The sequence below is a fragment of the Cydia strobilella genome, chromosome 15 (assembly GCF_947568885.1).
Source record: "Cydia strobilella chromosome 15, ilCydStro3.1, whole genome shotgun sequence".
In the NCBI taxonomy this organism is placed as follows: domain Eukaryota; kingdom Metazoa; phylum Arthropoda; class Insecta; order Lepidoptera; family Tortricidae; genus Cydia; species Cydia strobilella.
In genome coordinates this window covers 6328067-6343010 of record NC_086055.1, presented here as the reverse complement: position 1 = coordinate 6343010, position 14944 = coordinate 6328067, and the positions used below count along the sequence as shown (strand labels likewise).

General features: G+C 37.4%; 1 protein-coding gene across 2 annotated transcripts in view; it reads right to left on the bottom strand.

The window, feature by feature from the left end:
- The window catches only part of LOC134747881 (protein TIS11), a 49228-nt gene extending 42360 nt beyond the window's left edge, over positions 1-6868 (bottom strand). The window contains exon 1 of one of the 2 annotated variants that reach the window (XM_063682552.1): positions 6253-6868. In XM_063682552.1, coding sequence (XP_063538622.1) covers positions 6253-6312 — 60 coding nt within the window. In that variant the 5' untranslated portion in view covers positions 6313-6868. The remainder of the gene's footprint in view (positions 1-6252) is intronic. The other variant, XM_063682553.1, reaches the window with a different exon arrangement.
- Between the last annotated feature and the right edge of the window lie 8076 nt (positions 6869-14944).

Sequence of the window (14944 nt, the reverse complement as noted above, 5' to 3'; positions counted from 1 at the left end):
TGAGAGGAAATACTAAAATGACTTATTGTAGGTACTAACGAATGCTGCGCTGGCACCAGCCGACTCCCACGACCGGCAATTGTTTACGTTGCACTCGAGGGTTTCTGCAACGTCTCGAGTGTTGGGAAACAACGACTCCGGAGCTAGGAACCGGCTGTTTGAGAAACCTTTACAACGTTGATTGCGAAAAGTATGGAAAGCTTGTATTTACATATGCAGAATATGACAAGACAACAGCGTCTTTGACACGAGTGTAAAGTAAACGAGAATTAATCTCAATTAGATATCTGGCTTCTGTCTTTAAGCTGGATTGCAAAAAAAGTGGTTACGTCGTTATCAACTCACGTGGAGCTAATCGAGTCACGTGATAACCTTCAAAAGGCCAATTCTACTGTGTACGAAAATCATACAAAAATTTACGCACATGATGCCAAAAGGTCTATTATCGCTCTTAATTCCCATTAAGTTCCCACCTTGCCCCTCTTCTGTGCCTCTTGACATAGCTATAAAAAAATAGCGTTTTAACACGTAGTCGTAGACCGTTAATTAGTTAAGGCGTTGTTAATGGCACTGAAAATAGACGGGTGCACGGTCAAGTCTAACCGCATCAAAACTACCCAGCCTCTTTACAAGTTCATAAAAATTACTTAAGCAAGACTTGAACAATTAACATTAAACAACAAGTTTTGTTTATCAAGTTCTAGAGCGGAAGTACCATTGTCCATTTCTGTTAAATATTTAATGCACTATTAATGCTTTAAATACATTTATTTAAAGGAATAAGAGTGCATTAAATATTTAACAGAAATTTTGAATACAAACATAAGCGCCGTATTTTGTCTGGGTTTATCCACTTGGGTGAACTATCAATTCTATCTATAGGTAGGTTTATCCAATTATTCAGAAGACTATAGCGACATGCCTTGTGATGATATGAGAGACAAAATGAAATGGATATTTCGACACAGCAGAAAGAGAATTCGTAGAACGTGTACACCTATTTCAGAGTATGTAGACCGAAGTCGAAGGCACCAGACGTCAAACCCCCCAGAGTAACTCACGAAGAGAGGTGTCACATTGTATATAAATCAGGTCACTAATTTCGATGTGAAAACCAAGACAGTAGTGGGAAGGTACCGACAAAGATTAGAGGATCGGGCAACAGAGTAGCTTCGAGCTAGCTAGCCTAAAGGGGCCCGCTGATTACCAGTCCGTCGGACGATATCGGTCAGTTGTTCGGGATTGTCAAATTTTTGTTCTAACTAACAGGCTGATGATATCGTCCGGCGGACTGATAATCAGTGGGCCCCTTTACACTGCGTCTTACGTAAGCGAACAACTCGCGAACGCGAAGCGAAACGGCGCGGCGCGGCGCGGCGGGCCCACGGCCCACGGCGTTCGCGTTCGCAACGAGATCGCCCACATAGGTATCAAAGGATTGTTTCACCCCGCACCGCATCGCTTCGCTTCGCGTTCACGTGTTGTTCGCCTACGTAGTACGCTGCTGTCAGTTTGGGTGAAACAATGGCACTTCAAACGCCCGCATCTCTATTTTAGGAGGAATGTATCGGTTTGGCGTAATGTATGGTAATGCGGGTATTGCGAGCGTGGCGCGATCGCACGCTCCGCCGCGCCACGTGATTACACGCCTTACTGACCAACTAACAACCATCGAATGTAATGCACTAGGCCGAAAATATACTGATTGCAATTGTAGTCAATAGTCACTACAAATGATACGTTATATGCTATTCGTACTAAAATTTTAAGTTACTCTGTAGATGTCTGGTTTACTGATCTAGATTAGAATTACATATCTAGTTTCAATCCTGAAAATCATACCGTACTCAGTTACTTCTAAGCGGACAAAAAGTGTGTACATAGTACACACATAAGTCACATAACGCATCCTAGGAAATTTTAATAACTACATACCAATTTAGTAAGGCCCACTTGCACCATCCAACTAACCCGGGGTTAACCGGTTAAACCGTTAACTCAGTGTCAAATTGTAACTATGGTAACTCCAGGTTTAACCGGTTAACCCCGGGGTAGTGAATGGTGCAAGTGACCCTAATAGGTTATTTACTCCTAAATTTATACCTAAGCTAGGTTTAGGCTGTAATAATCAGATTTAGATTGCGTTTTCTAAACTAATTATTGAAGACTAGTTCTCTAGATTTATACTTAAAGCAAAATAAAATTAACAGGTAAGGTAGATAGAGAAATTAGAGAAGGAAATATCAGCCAATTCTGCAAAATGTAATTGTGTAATCTTTAATATCAGTGTTCAGGGTAGAAGATCCCTAGCATTTTATCTGAGACAACTACCATCAATAGGAAAAGGACAAAAGAGACTTTCACAAAGGGCTCTTTTTGGTGCCCTACGAGGAGTGGTGCAAAAAATATACCCAACATAATGGAGAGCGGTGGTGTGTGTAAATAAATAAAAGACAGGTAGACGGTTGTAGGTGTATTTATAGAACTGAACGGTCCTGAGCAATTTTTTTTAGAGTTAAAATCTATGGGCTTTGATGAAAAAAAGATGCACCTTTCAAATTTCCCACTGGCAGTAAAGTTTGTAATCTATAGACGTTTAAAAGAAAATACCATGCTTTTATTACGAGTACGTACACCTTATTTTGTGAACAATTTGTACAATGCCTTAAATTTAGAGGGAATAGAGGTAAAATGCTTTACTGACGTAGTTTTAGCGACAGAGTAGGTGAATAAGATGTAAGAGGCTACTACCAAGTCTTGTTAAAGTTGTAAAATTATAGAGAATAATCAATTCGCCAAAATAGCATCTAGCCTAGTAACAAACTAACGTCCAAAACTTGGCACTCAACATCGGCAGTATTTCATTTATGATAAGATTAATACGGACAAAGGTTTCATTATAATTCTTGTTTTGCTATTAAACTACCCAGACACGTAGTACAGTACTGGTATTCTGTGCTTCGTTAGGTACAGAAACCCGATTCTATCAAAACCACTCAAATGCATAACATTGTTATAAATATGTATACTGCGTAAGCATGTGTGCGTGTCCAAATGTAAGCCAGCAACCCCAGCAACAAGTGTCTTCCACATGTAAAAAACCACAAAAACCCTGAGCAGGTAACATATGATAGGAGGATAGGAGCAAACGATTTATAACTATGTGAATTGGCTAATAGAACCGGTTTTCCCTCGTCACTGCAAACGGGTTTTAAAAGCATCTCGGAGACAAGCGATAATAAACTGTATTGGTACGACGCAGGATTCATTTGAGACTTGAATGGTGACTGGTTTGTGACCCCTTAACCACGTCTGTTATATACCCTGCCGGGCGGAGATTACTCAAGGGTTCAAGCAGATATAAGATACGAGAGAGGTAAGGTAGGTACCTAACTCTACTTACTTACCCAACGAGATAATAAAGCAAAAATGTTCGTGCGTGTTTCAGTCTAATGAGTGAATGAGTGAAAAGGAAATTACGATTTAAATATAAAGCAATAGGGAATTTGAAAAATGTTTATTAATGGTATCAGTCGATCAGGTTTGTTTTGAGGATCAAATTTCTGTATGGGACCCATTGTAGAGCAATACAAGAGTCTGACAATCGCACTTTACTGACGAAACGCTCCTAACAAAATGGCAATACATCGTGACGTCAGCATGTAACGTCGATTGCTTAGATGCCGTTTCGATGTATGGAAAACAAGAAAATTGCAATTTTGTCTGTGAATTATTGCGTGTATGTATACTATATTGTTGCTGTACAATATTTTTTTTAAATAAAAATGTAAGGAATCGAATGGTACCATTATTTTTTTCCTATTTGGAACTAAACAAAAAAATTAAATTTTGAAACTTTGAGGTCTTGTAATATTTTATTATTCCCATATATTTTTTAAGTTTCCAATTTATTGTGATAAACTGCTCATTTTCTATCTATTTGACTAGATTTAGTTATAGAATTCGACATGTGTCAACAACTCTATTATACTCGTAAATTTATAACGCGTCTAATTTTGCGTAACATGGCTAAAATCTTGAAAAGGTGAATAGGTATGACAATCATTGGGGATAATAGAGATGATTTTAATAAGCTCGTTTACGCTACCTTAGTAAAAATACCGGACAAGTGCGAGTCGGACTCGCCCACCGAGGATTCCGTACTTTTTAGTATTTGTTGTTATAGCGGCAACAGAAATACGTCATCTGTGAAAATTTCAACTGTCTAGCTATCACAGTTCATGAGATACAGCCTGGTGACAGACAGACGGACAGACAGACAGACGGACAGCGGAGTCTTAGTAATAGGGTCCCGTTTTTACCCTTTGGGTACGGAACCCTAAAAAACAACTAAGGTTTACCAACCTATTTCAAATTTTCCATGAAATAGACAGTCTATATTATACACAACGGGTGCAATGCTGATGTATATATGTCGCAGTACGATAGATAAAGCCGTTATATAGTTATAACCCTGGAATTATATGTCGTAACGTAGTTATACGAAAGCGATTCATTACTATCTTACTAGGAATATAACTATAATACGTCTTTAGTTTAGTGATATAATCCAGTAATATAACTATATCACTAAACTAAAGACGTATTATAGTTATATTCCTAGTAAAATAGTAATGAATCGCTTTCGTATAACTATGTTACGACATATACATATAAACATTCCTCTTGAATCACTCTATCTTTAAAAGATCGCATCAAAATCCGTTGCGTAGTTTTAAAGATTTAAGCATACATAGGGACAGACAGACAGCAGGAAGCGACTTTGTTTTATACTATGACGTATTGATTGGCCATGTCAGGTAGGTAAATAGATATCGATTTAGGTAAATGTGGTACAGTCAGCATGAAAACTAGCGTATCCAGACTCCGTCAAAACAAAAGTACCTATATAAGTACAGAATTATTGCCATATCGAATATTCGATTGCATTTATTTATTTAACCCGTGGAGCGGCCTACTATCTCACGTGTGATAGTAGTTAGTAGCCGTAAAGCGCCTTAAGAAGCCTGTAGACGGGCCATATTTCACTGTAATATGTGGCCGGCAACTATTGGTGTCTTTCTCTAACATGTGAGTAAGAGAGGGACACCAATAGTTGCCGGCCACATATTGCAGTGACAAGAGCGAGTCGGACTCGCGCACGTAGGGTTCCCTACCATTACGCAAAAATCACATTTGATGTATGGGAGCCCCACTTAAACATACATTTTATTCTGTTTTTAGTATTTGTTGTTATAGCGGCAACAGAAATACATCATCTGTGAAAATTTCAACTGTCTAGCTATCACGGTTGATATGAGATACAGCCTGGTGACAGACGGACAGACAGACAGCGGAGTCTTAGTAATAGGGTCCCGTTATTACCCTTTGGGTACGGAACCCTAAAAATATGGCCTGCTTATGGCTCTTACGCTGGGTTCCTCTACCTAAGGTAGGTAGGATGTATTTCAGCATAAAATATTCGTATCATAAGCAAGATGAATTTATTTATAGGTATTTATTGGTAGGTACCTACCTACGAAGCAAACAGTGTCTGTTACTTATTTAATTTGTGAAGAGGGTTACTATCAAACTCCATCCTATTTGAAAGGTTGGTGTTAGCGAATTCCTCTAAGTTTATTTTGCACAATTTGGCAGTAACAGACCTCATCGAAAGAGGCATGTTCATTGCACGTAGTTTATGTGCACGATCATGTTCCATTCAGATCAAAATCAAAGCTAACCGACGAACACGTGTTGGATATCGAGGTTTCAAATTCAATACAAAGTTGATGCCTAATTTTCTTGTTAATTACGTGTCGATTTTTATTGTCTTCGAACTAAAAAAATACCCTGCATAGCATAGCAAGACACTGGATTGTCTGTATTCAAATAAAACACACTGTTTACGAACGCTTGTAAGTAGGTGATTTTGACAGCTGATAACGTATGTACCTATTGTTTTGAAAGCAAATTAAATTGTATTTTTTAATACTTTACGACTGATATTTGACTACCCGTGGTTATTATTGTAAATGGATTAGTAATATTGGCACATTAGTAATGTGCCAATACATTAGAAACGTTGTTTTTTGGACACACATGTAGGTACCTACGTAAAATGATTTGAAAAGTTTGTTTTATGTCATTGTTATAGAGAGTTTTGCTAAGTCTATAAAAATGTATTTATAATGACGATAAACTAATATCGCGCATTGGCATGCAAAGATTCAAAAAAATATTTCAACATACCTTCAAGAACATATCACCAAAGTCGTACAGCGCAGACTGATGCATTATGGCAGTAGACATTATTATAAACCAACTCGTCACTTATTCCAGATAATCTAGGTTTATAAAACTGTTTCACTGTAGATTTGTTAGGTCGACGAACTCACTGTAATTTTAGGTTAGTTTTCTGAAAGTTCACGATAGGTTTAACAAGAAATTTAAGGGAACTAGTAATGTAGTAATTCGTTGCTTTTTTGTTTGATTGTTCGATGACCACAGATCAACTAGTTGGCCTCGGTTTTACTTTTTTTCTTCCCACGATTGAGCCAGATAAATTTTTTGAACACAATTTCGCAAACGTAGCGAAAATGTACAAAACTGTCCTTTGTTTTCGAAGTCTTTCTTCACTTTTTTTCGCGTCTATACGGAAATACACAAATTTGGTCGAAAAACTGCGCGAACTGCATCGAAGTTAACTTAGTGTTATAAACTTTTTTCTGTTTCCGACTTTATCCTCCAAAAACTTAGTTCTGGCTGGTATAATTCGTAAAATAAAAAAATATATTCGCAGAGTCAACGCTCGCGCAAAACGCACCACACGTTCATTCCGTATCACGCTCGCTCGCGTACTGAGCCAGCTTGGAGCGGGTAAATTTTGTTTTCAAATCAAACAGCGCGATCACAGCGTTTCGGTTTCTGAGCGAGATTCGTTTTCCATTCGGGTGCGTTCGGTTGCTATTCGGCAGTATTCGGCTGTCTGTTTTGTTTTTGCTTCTCCCGCCACAACAAAACTCCCTCATCATGCATGCCGAGTTATCATAATTATAAACGTACTTGTTAGTTACCTAAATGCTTTATTTAGAGAGAGATCTTTCAATACCCCTAGTATTATAAATAAATAACGATACGACAAACGCTGCATATGAAATTGTTACACTATATAAAATTTTGACGTATTTGACAATATCAACACGTCCTTCAATCAATTTTGTTATAATTTTGTGTTGCCTGTTTTTTTTCATTTCGTGAAATAGTGGTGTCCTATAATCGATATTTACCGCAAAATGCGTTTTTTTCTTTCAGTTAGGGTTATTGCTATTCCACAATCTATTTTGAACTTTTAACTAAAGGATCCAAAGTCAAAAATATATCAACTTCTGGGTCTCAAGAGGTTAACCCTCTAGGGGATTGCGATTTTTTTCTACAAATTTTGTACAAACAAGCTAACGGCCTGTCTAACATTGAAAGTTTTAAACTTTGTCATGTCAAAGCGCGTTTCTGATCCTTTTGAAACGTTTGCTTCTTTCTAAGTACAAAAATCCTACACTGCGAGTGTGTACCTGACTAATTAAAATGGATTTTGCCAACATTAAAATTGTGTATAAGTGTAGGGAGGTAAGTATCACAGTTACAAAATTAAACTTATATGAGGAATGTCCTAGCCTAGCCTTGTCCTGGCCTTATTTATAAACAAAAACTTATGCCAATTATACCCCTGCAAATAATATGTACATGCAAGCGAGTTTATCCAATATCTACCTATAATAAATTTCGCCAACTGAATACCGAATACTAAAACTTGCTATCGAAGAAATAACTCGAACCGTCGGTTAAGGTTACGGTTAAAGCTCCACAACTATCAATTTTGGAGTAAAACAAAAAGGCGGTTGTTTAAAAAAGTTCGCAATTTTAGAGCTGGTTCGACCAGCTCCATCGTAAACAAGTTTAACATTTGAAACTCTAGTGCCGTCGCATTCAGTCGCTTGTTACTTGGTAGTTAGTGCGACAAGGACAAGAAGAATGTGTTGGTTTTCGAACGTCGCCCCAGCGCCCAGCATTGGCCATTGGATGTGAGACGCACGACCAAACGGACCAAGTCTCCTGGGCAACTTTTTATATAGCATTCGTTCGTTGCAAACCCGTTTGACGGTTTAGTGTTATGTTATGCACAATATCATGCTACGTATATTGTGATATGGTCTAAGTAGGTACATAAGGATAGCGTCTCCAAAAGTATCTTTATATTTTAGTGGCCGTTATGTCGCAATTATTTCACGTTGCAAAAGTTGGGAACTTGCCTAATTGCTTATTTTAAGAGATCAAAATTTCCTTATATCGACCTATTCTATATAATAAATTAGCGGACATCCTGAAACCTGTTAACATTGCACAATGCCTGAAAACTCGCCTCTTCAACTAATGTGTCCTGCCCACCATGACATACGGTGCCGAGACATGGACGCTCACTAAGGAGGCTGTGCATAAAATCCGCGTAGCACAGAGAGCCATGGAGCGCGCCATGCTCGGTATCAAGCTTCAAGATCGAGTAAGGAATGTCGAGATCCGTCGACGCACCAAGGTGCAAGACGTTGGTTTCGCCATTACCAAACTAAAATGGAGTTGGGTGGGACATGTTGCTAGGCAGAGTGATGGCAGGTGGACCGGAATGGTGGCCGCTTTCGAATGAAAGAAGCCCCTGGCGTCCATCGGCTTGTTGGGTGGACGACATCCGGAAGATTGCGGGTTACTTCTGGATGAGATTAGCTCAGGACCGGGACAAGTGGCGTACTGGAAGAGAGGCCTATGCTCAGCAGTGGGCGATAAAGGGCTGATATGATGATGATCCTATATGCATAACGTAAGGCAGGGTGAAATAGCTAAGCGTACTGTGACTTTGACGGGCTGCATGATGAGTTGATGAGTCATGTTTAAAATTGTAAATTGCACAACAGTTTGTTAACTGGTTACTCTTACTGGACAACATATAGGTAGGAGACTTATAATGTCAAGTTTAGTATTCAATTCATCTAACTTTGAGGTAGGTGTAGTCTATTAACAAACTAACTAAAACAAATCTGACTACTAAAACAAAACTCACTCTCCCTAAAAAAAGAAAAATGCTACAAACTACAAAATTTTGCAGCTCAATGTATGCTGGTATCTATGGTAAAATGCTACCAATTTATAAAAACAACTATTACAGGATTTTTGATATTATTTTCTATAAATGGTCCCATGCCTAATATAATACCACAATGTACCTACCTTATATAGGTATAATTTAAGTATAGAATAGAATCTTCTCAACTCAACCTATACCTAAAATTGTCGAAGAATTTAAAACGCTGGATACTTACGTGTTAATTTCAGCAAGTTTAGGATAGCCTGACTAAAGAAATTGCTTCATAAGGAATTAGACCTTCAAAACCATAACCCGCTTGTTTACTACTCTGCGTGTCATATCTGTAGTGAACCTGAACCTCGCTGTAGTGTCACAACAGCAAGGTTCAGGTTCTCAAAGCCGGAATATACTATTTCTCGCTTAAGCATTAATGTATTCTCATGGGAATCAAGTCGTAACGTGAGTGGCATTAGGACTGAAACGTAAGCGTTTGGCGGGCCAGCGTCGAATGGCGTGCTTAGGAGTGCGGTTGAAATTGCTTGCCGAGTGTGAGCCGAACGCTTAGGCAAACCAATATACTTTTGCACCCACCCATTGCACATAGCTGCTATTAATAATCGTCTGAGTTTGAAAAGTAGTCTGAATTACATTCTAGCGAAAGTATCGACTTGCTAATTCTTAGTGTGGCATCGATATCCGAAAGGCAATGCTTAATCATAGATCAGGCTTAGGCTTACTGAGTCGCCTCAGGCTGCAGTCCATATGCGAAGGCAATATCTTGAGCTTGATTCTCGAAATACAACACCCTAATGCGATAGCTACTCGAGTTGATACCTCAACAGTTTTGTGTGCGTATAGCGTTGAACAGTTGTTGCAGCAAGTTTGCTGTAATTGCTACTAACAGTCGGTAGTATGTATAAACAACTACATAAAACCCACGCTTAATCATTATTAAGTACAAATACATATTATGTACAAATCCACTGTTATTTACTTATTTAGGTGTACATGGTACCAGTCAATGGGGCCCTATAGCATAGCGTCGATATTTCTATAACGTGCGACAATAACTTTTCGAAAAAAAAAATTGTAGGATCTGTACAAGTTTGTTATACTTACCTGAACAATATTTTTAATCGATATTCTACACCTATTTCATATCCGATACCTACCTACAAAAACAAAAATAAGAAAAATGTGATTCGGGATTCGAACCCTGCTTTGTTACTAGCTAGGATGTCATACAGATTTCAGAAATACGAAAATGTAATACCTACCTACCTAAAGAGATGTTCAGAAACTGCCCCTGTTTTGAGGAGGAATTGTATTCTTTTGTGCCAATAACTACATTTACCTCGTTTTCCGCGTTACGCGTTTTCCGGTTTATACCGATTGTGGCACAGCGGGCACAGCACTATTTAATTTCAGAAGGGCAAAACATAGAAGATAGGATCCTATAGAAGTGGCCTACCGCGTGCGCCTGTTGAGGGACAGAACATACGCAATACGACAATATGATTGGTCGAGTAGGTAGATTTGTATTTTGTAGCCCACCATAAAGCATACAAATTTACGGTGGGGAATAAAAAGAAATGTGAGACTGTAACAAGGACAAACAATAATAATGCTTTCTCTGCTACTCCTCCTACTAAAAGATACATAAGACTAGACTATCCCATTCTGACAGTTCCCCCCACCACTCATGCCTAATCCAGTTTTATACTAGTTTCATGGGCAAAAACCAGACAATATGGATGGTATAGAAAGGATCGCAAATCGCAATCTCTTATGGCAGAATTGTTGTAAAAGTGACCGCGTTAAGCTTTAAATAATAGTTCCTAATCTCTCCGGTGGCGCTAGTTAGGCTCTGGGACATGAGTATAACATGAACCATATAAGGCAACAAATAACCCGACCAAATTACGTAGGTTGTTTTTGGTAGTATTTCGGTGTATGGTGGCGCCGCCTAATTACTGTTTTTTGATGGACACTTTTCATACATAGAGATTTGGCTCCTTTATACAGTCTCCATGCCAGACAACACACAAAATGTCAATTTAGTGTAATTTCGTCAAAGACCTTTTTATTATATAGCAAGACCGTATACTTAAGCAAAAAAAGGGACCGCGTGAGAGAGGGCTTAAACGGAGATAGTCCCTTTCTTTCACATGAAAAAATACAAACTTATCATATAACTAGAAAATTTTGCTAAATTTTGATAAGATTAGTAAATCTAAAGCCTGACCGGAATATATGATCACGCGCCATGTTGCGGAATTTCACTGGAACTAATTTTTTCATACTATACTGAACTGTCACCCTATACATGAGAATAACAGCGCCCTCTTGACAATGGTCATATATATAGGCTTTATATTTATCTATATTTATACTGGCCATGTTGTTAGAAAAGGACACACTCCGTTCGACTATCCTCTCTCTGGGACCGTTTGTTGTATATTGCTTTGCTCAACCTTAATAGTAGCTAAATACGGTTCAAATATAGTTATATAGTCAAAAATCTTCAGTACACAGTCTTGCTATATATTATTGATGTGAACTTGATGTGAACTAACGCTGAAGTGTGCAGCTAGTATTATATAGTCTCCATGGCAGCTAGGCTAGACGGAAACATCATTTTGATGGAAGCCATTTTTTCTATAAGAAGAAGAAGATTGTAAACAGGTAAAAAATAAGGGAAAAATATGTGTGAGCGTAGTGCAATTTAATTTATGGAATTTAAAATCAGTGTTATAAATCATATTTATTATTATCATCATTCCAAGGTTTTAATTTTAACCGTCCCAAAGCTGGGTATAGGCCTCTCGTCTCTCTTTTCCTCTTGTATAAAATATTCAGACATGTCGGTGGAATGAGTCGCAGAAAACGGGCTGGAACATGAAACTCTTGGATAAAGGAATCACTCGACCGATTGTTTTGGATATCATTCGGGGAAGACCTAGGCTGAGGAGGACTGCTGATATTGCAGTGTCACAGTGTGGCATCATAATATCATAGATGAATAATCTTGAAGCAAAATCTCATACAGTTTTATGTAACAACGCCCTTTAATATGGTTTTGACATGGTCATAACCATGTCATCTGATCTGATTAGTGAAACATGACAAAAGGTCATCTTTAATGCCGAGAATAACTCTTGATAATTTCGGAGCTAGTGAACGTTCTGATGGCCTGATTCCGATTCAAGACAGTTTCATGAGGAATCATGAGGTTAAATGACTGGCTGTGTAATTCCATTGAGTCTACGAGTTGATTTCTCGGGTTGTCCAGTCTCACGTGAGCTCGACATACCCATGTAAGGCGGTGTTCACATTCCAGTTCCACCATCGCACGCTCCGTGTGCGAGCGTAGTGTGCTTAGTACCTTATTATTATTTGACATAGTTTCATCGAAGTAGTTTGTAAAGGGTCCCCGGCAAGCTTGGTTCTCCATATAAACGTAGTTCCGCTCTCATTTTAAAACGACTAACTAGATTGCTCTGAAATTTTGTATGTACTTACAATAGGTTACCTAAGGTATATCTATATGTCTGTAATTAGTTTAAAATGTAGCTTCAGATATATACCATAGTTAAAAAAATACAGCGAATTTAAGTGTTCTTGCCCGTCCGGATTAGCGAGGTTCTACTGTAGTTTTACTAGTTTGACGAACGATGAATTGGCTCACACTCGCCAAGCACCTGAAATGACACTTGCGCGGGTCAATTATTGTTTTGTCTCAACAATCTAGCCATATGCGTTCCGAACACAATGATTCAGGGGCACAATTCAATTTCGTCACGAAATCACTAAAATTGCCATAGGTAGGAAGGTCTTCCGATATTTTCACTATTTTTCATGTAAGTACCTTATTCATTTCATTAGCACAATATGAAAAGAAAAGAAAGAGAACAAATATTGATATGCAAATACGTAGAAATTGTGTTATCTATTTGTGAGGATAAACTAAAGAGTAAACAATATATATATACCTATTATTGTCTCTGTAAGTATAATCTTTAAATTGTTTGGTAGCCTTAGACAGAAATATTTCTCACATGGTATTTTTGAACTTTCTAATACCTACATAAAGACAATGCAAGGCAACAGATGTGAGTAGTAAATTTAAAATGTAGATAACACTAGTAAAAACATGCCAGTATCTGAAAACGTCAAAAATAACACGAGATTTTTTCGTAATAAAGACAATAGCTACAGTAAAACAATCTGTTTTCGTAATTACCTACGAAAGGTTGGGTGGCGAGGTAGCCGAGGTAGGTAGAAAATAAACAAAGAGTTTTTTTTCTTCAAGGAAATAATAGTAACTACGGGATTCAAAACACTATGGGGTCATATTGTTTTAAAACAGAAATCTAAACATGTTTTATACAATGTACAATAAAGTGCTTTGTAGCTTTATAGGTTTGTAGAGAAAGTTCAAACCTTTACTAAACGTTGTCAGTTATAACTTCGTAAACTTAAAAATAATTTAAAATATCGTCAAAATGATATGATACTTAAGTAAAGTCATTGCTCATCTGCGATTAGTTGGTCAGCATGGTATTTTGTACGGAAAATCTTTAAACGGAAGTTTAAGGCTAACTCCGACAGTCAGGGGTTAAACCTAAGATGAAATAATATGTGACGTTTTCAACCAAAAGGTACCACATTTCTCGCTTGTCGCTAAGGTTGATTTCCAATTCATATCAATCTTGATATTTTGTGTCAAAAACTAAACAAACTATACCAACTGGTGAAAAGGCGCAGTTAAAGGGTTAAAGAGGTATTTCCCGTTGGATATATGGATATTACGTATCATTTTATGATTAATATGTACCGTATATGCAGAACAGTTTCATAAGTCTCGTAAAATAGGTAGAACTGTGTCACTGTAAAATAGAAAAATTAAAAAAAAATTGTAAATAATATTATTCTCAAAATTGCTTTCTTGGGGTTGGATATGAGGACATCACGTATCATTTGTGGTATATTGTACAAAAAAATAATCAGCCATATCGTATCTGGAGGATACGATAAATACACCCAAACTTGGTATGTTTTGAAAATACTTTTTGTTTGAATTTAAAAAAATGGCTGAAATGTAATGATGTGTATATTTTTAGGATCGCCTCAAAAAGCCCTTTCTTATGATACGACACACGATAGGTTTAAAACAAAACCTATACAAAAAAAATAATGCTTCAGCACTCAGTTTCGTTTTCACCTCTAGTATGCGTGTGCCAAACGGCTAACCTGTAGATCGATTTGCGGTTTTTCTTCGAAATTGGGGTCGAGCGGCTTCCACTAGTGGTTAAATGGTAGAATGCCTTAATATGAGAGACTTTTACATCTCTAAACAATTTTAGTACTTCTGTTATTTGTATAGTTTTTATTTGCCAAATAGGCCACAGGGGCACTTACATGTCCATTTTTTACAAACAATAAAATTAACCCAAAATTACAAAAAACAATTACATAAATATAAATGTCAAATTACACAAGAAAAAAAAAACTAATAAAAACTATACAAATAACAGAAGTACTAAAATTGTTTAGAGATGTAAAAGTCTCTCATATTAAGGCATTCTACCATTTAACCACTAGGCTGAATAAATGTTTGATGTTTGATGTTTATGATAAATTCACCTATTTATACTTTCCTGTATCTTCACATATTTCCTGTCATTTGTTGGTCAACAACATCTGTATATAGTTAATCGACAAACCAACATTGATGAAAGAACCCGTTACACCATGATAACAAATCAACACGTTAACTGTAACAATTCCTATACTTAATTTCTATTACGC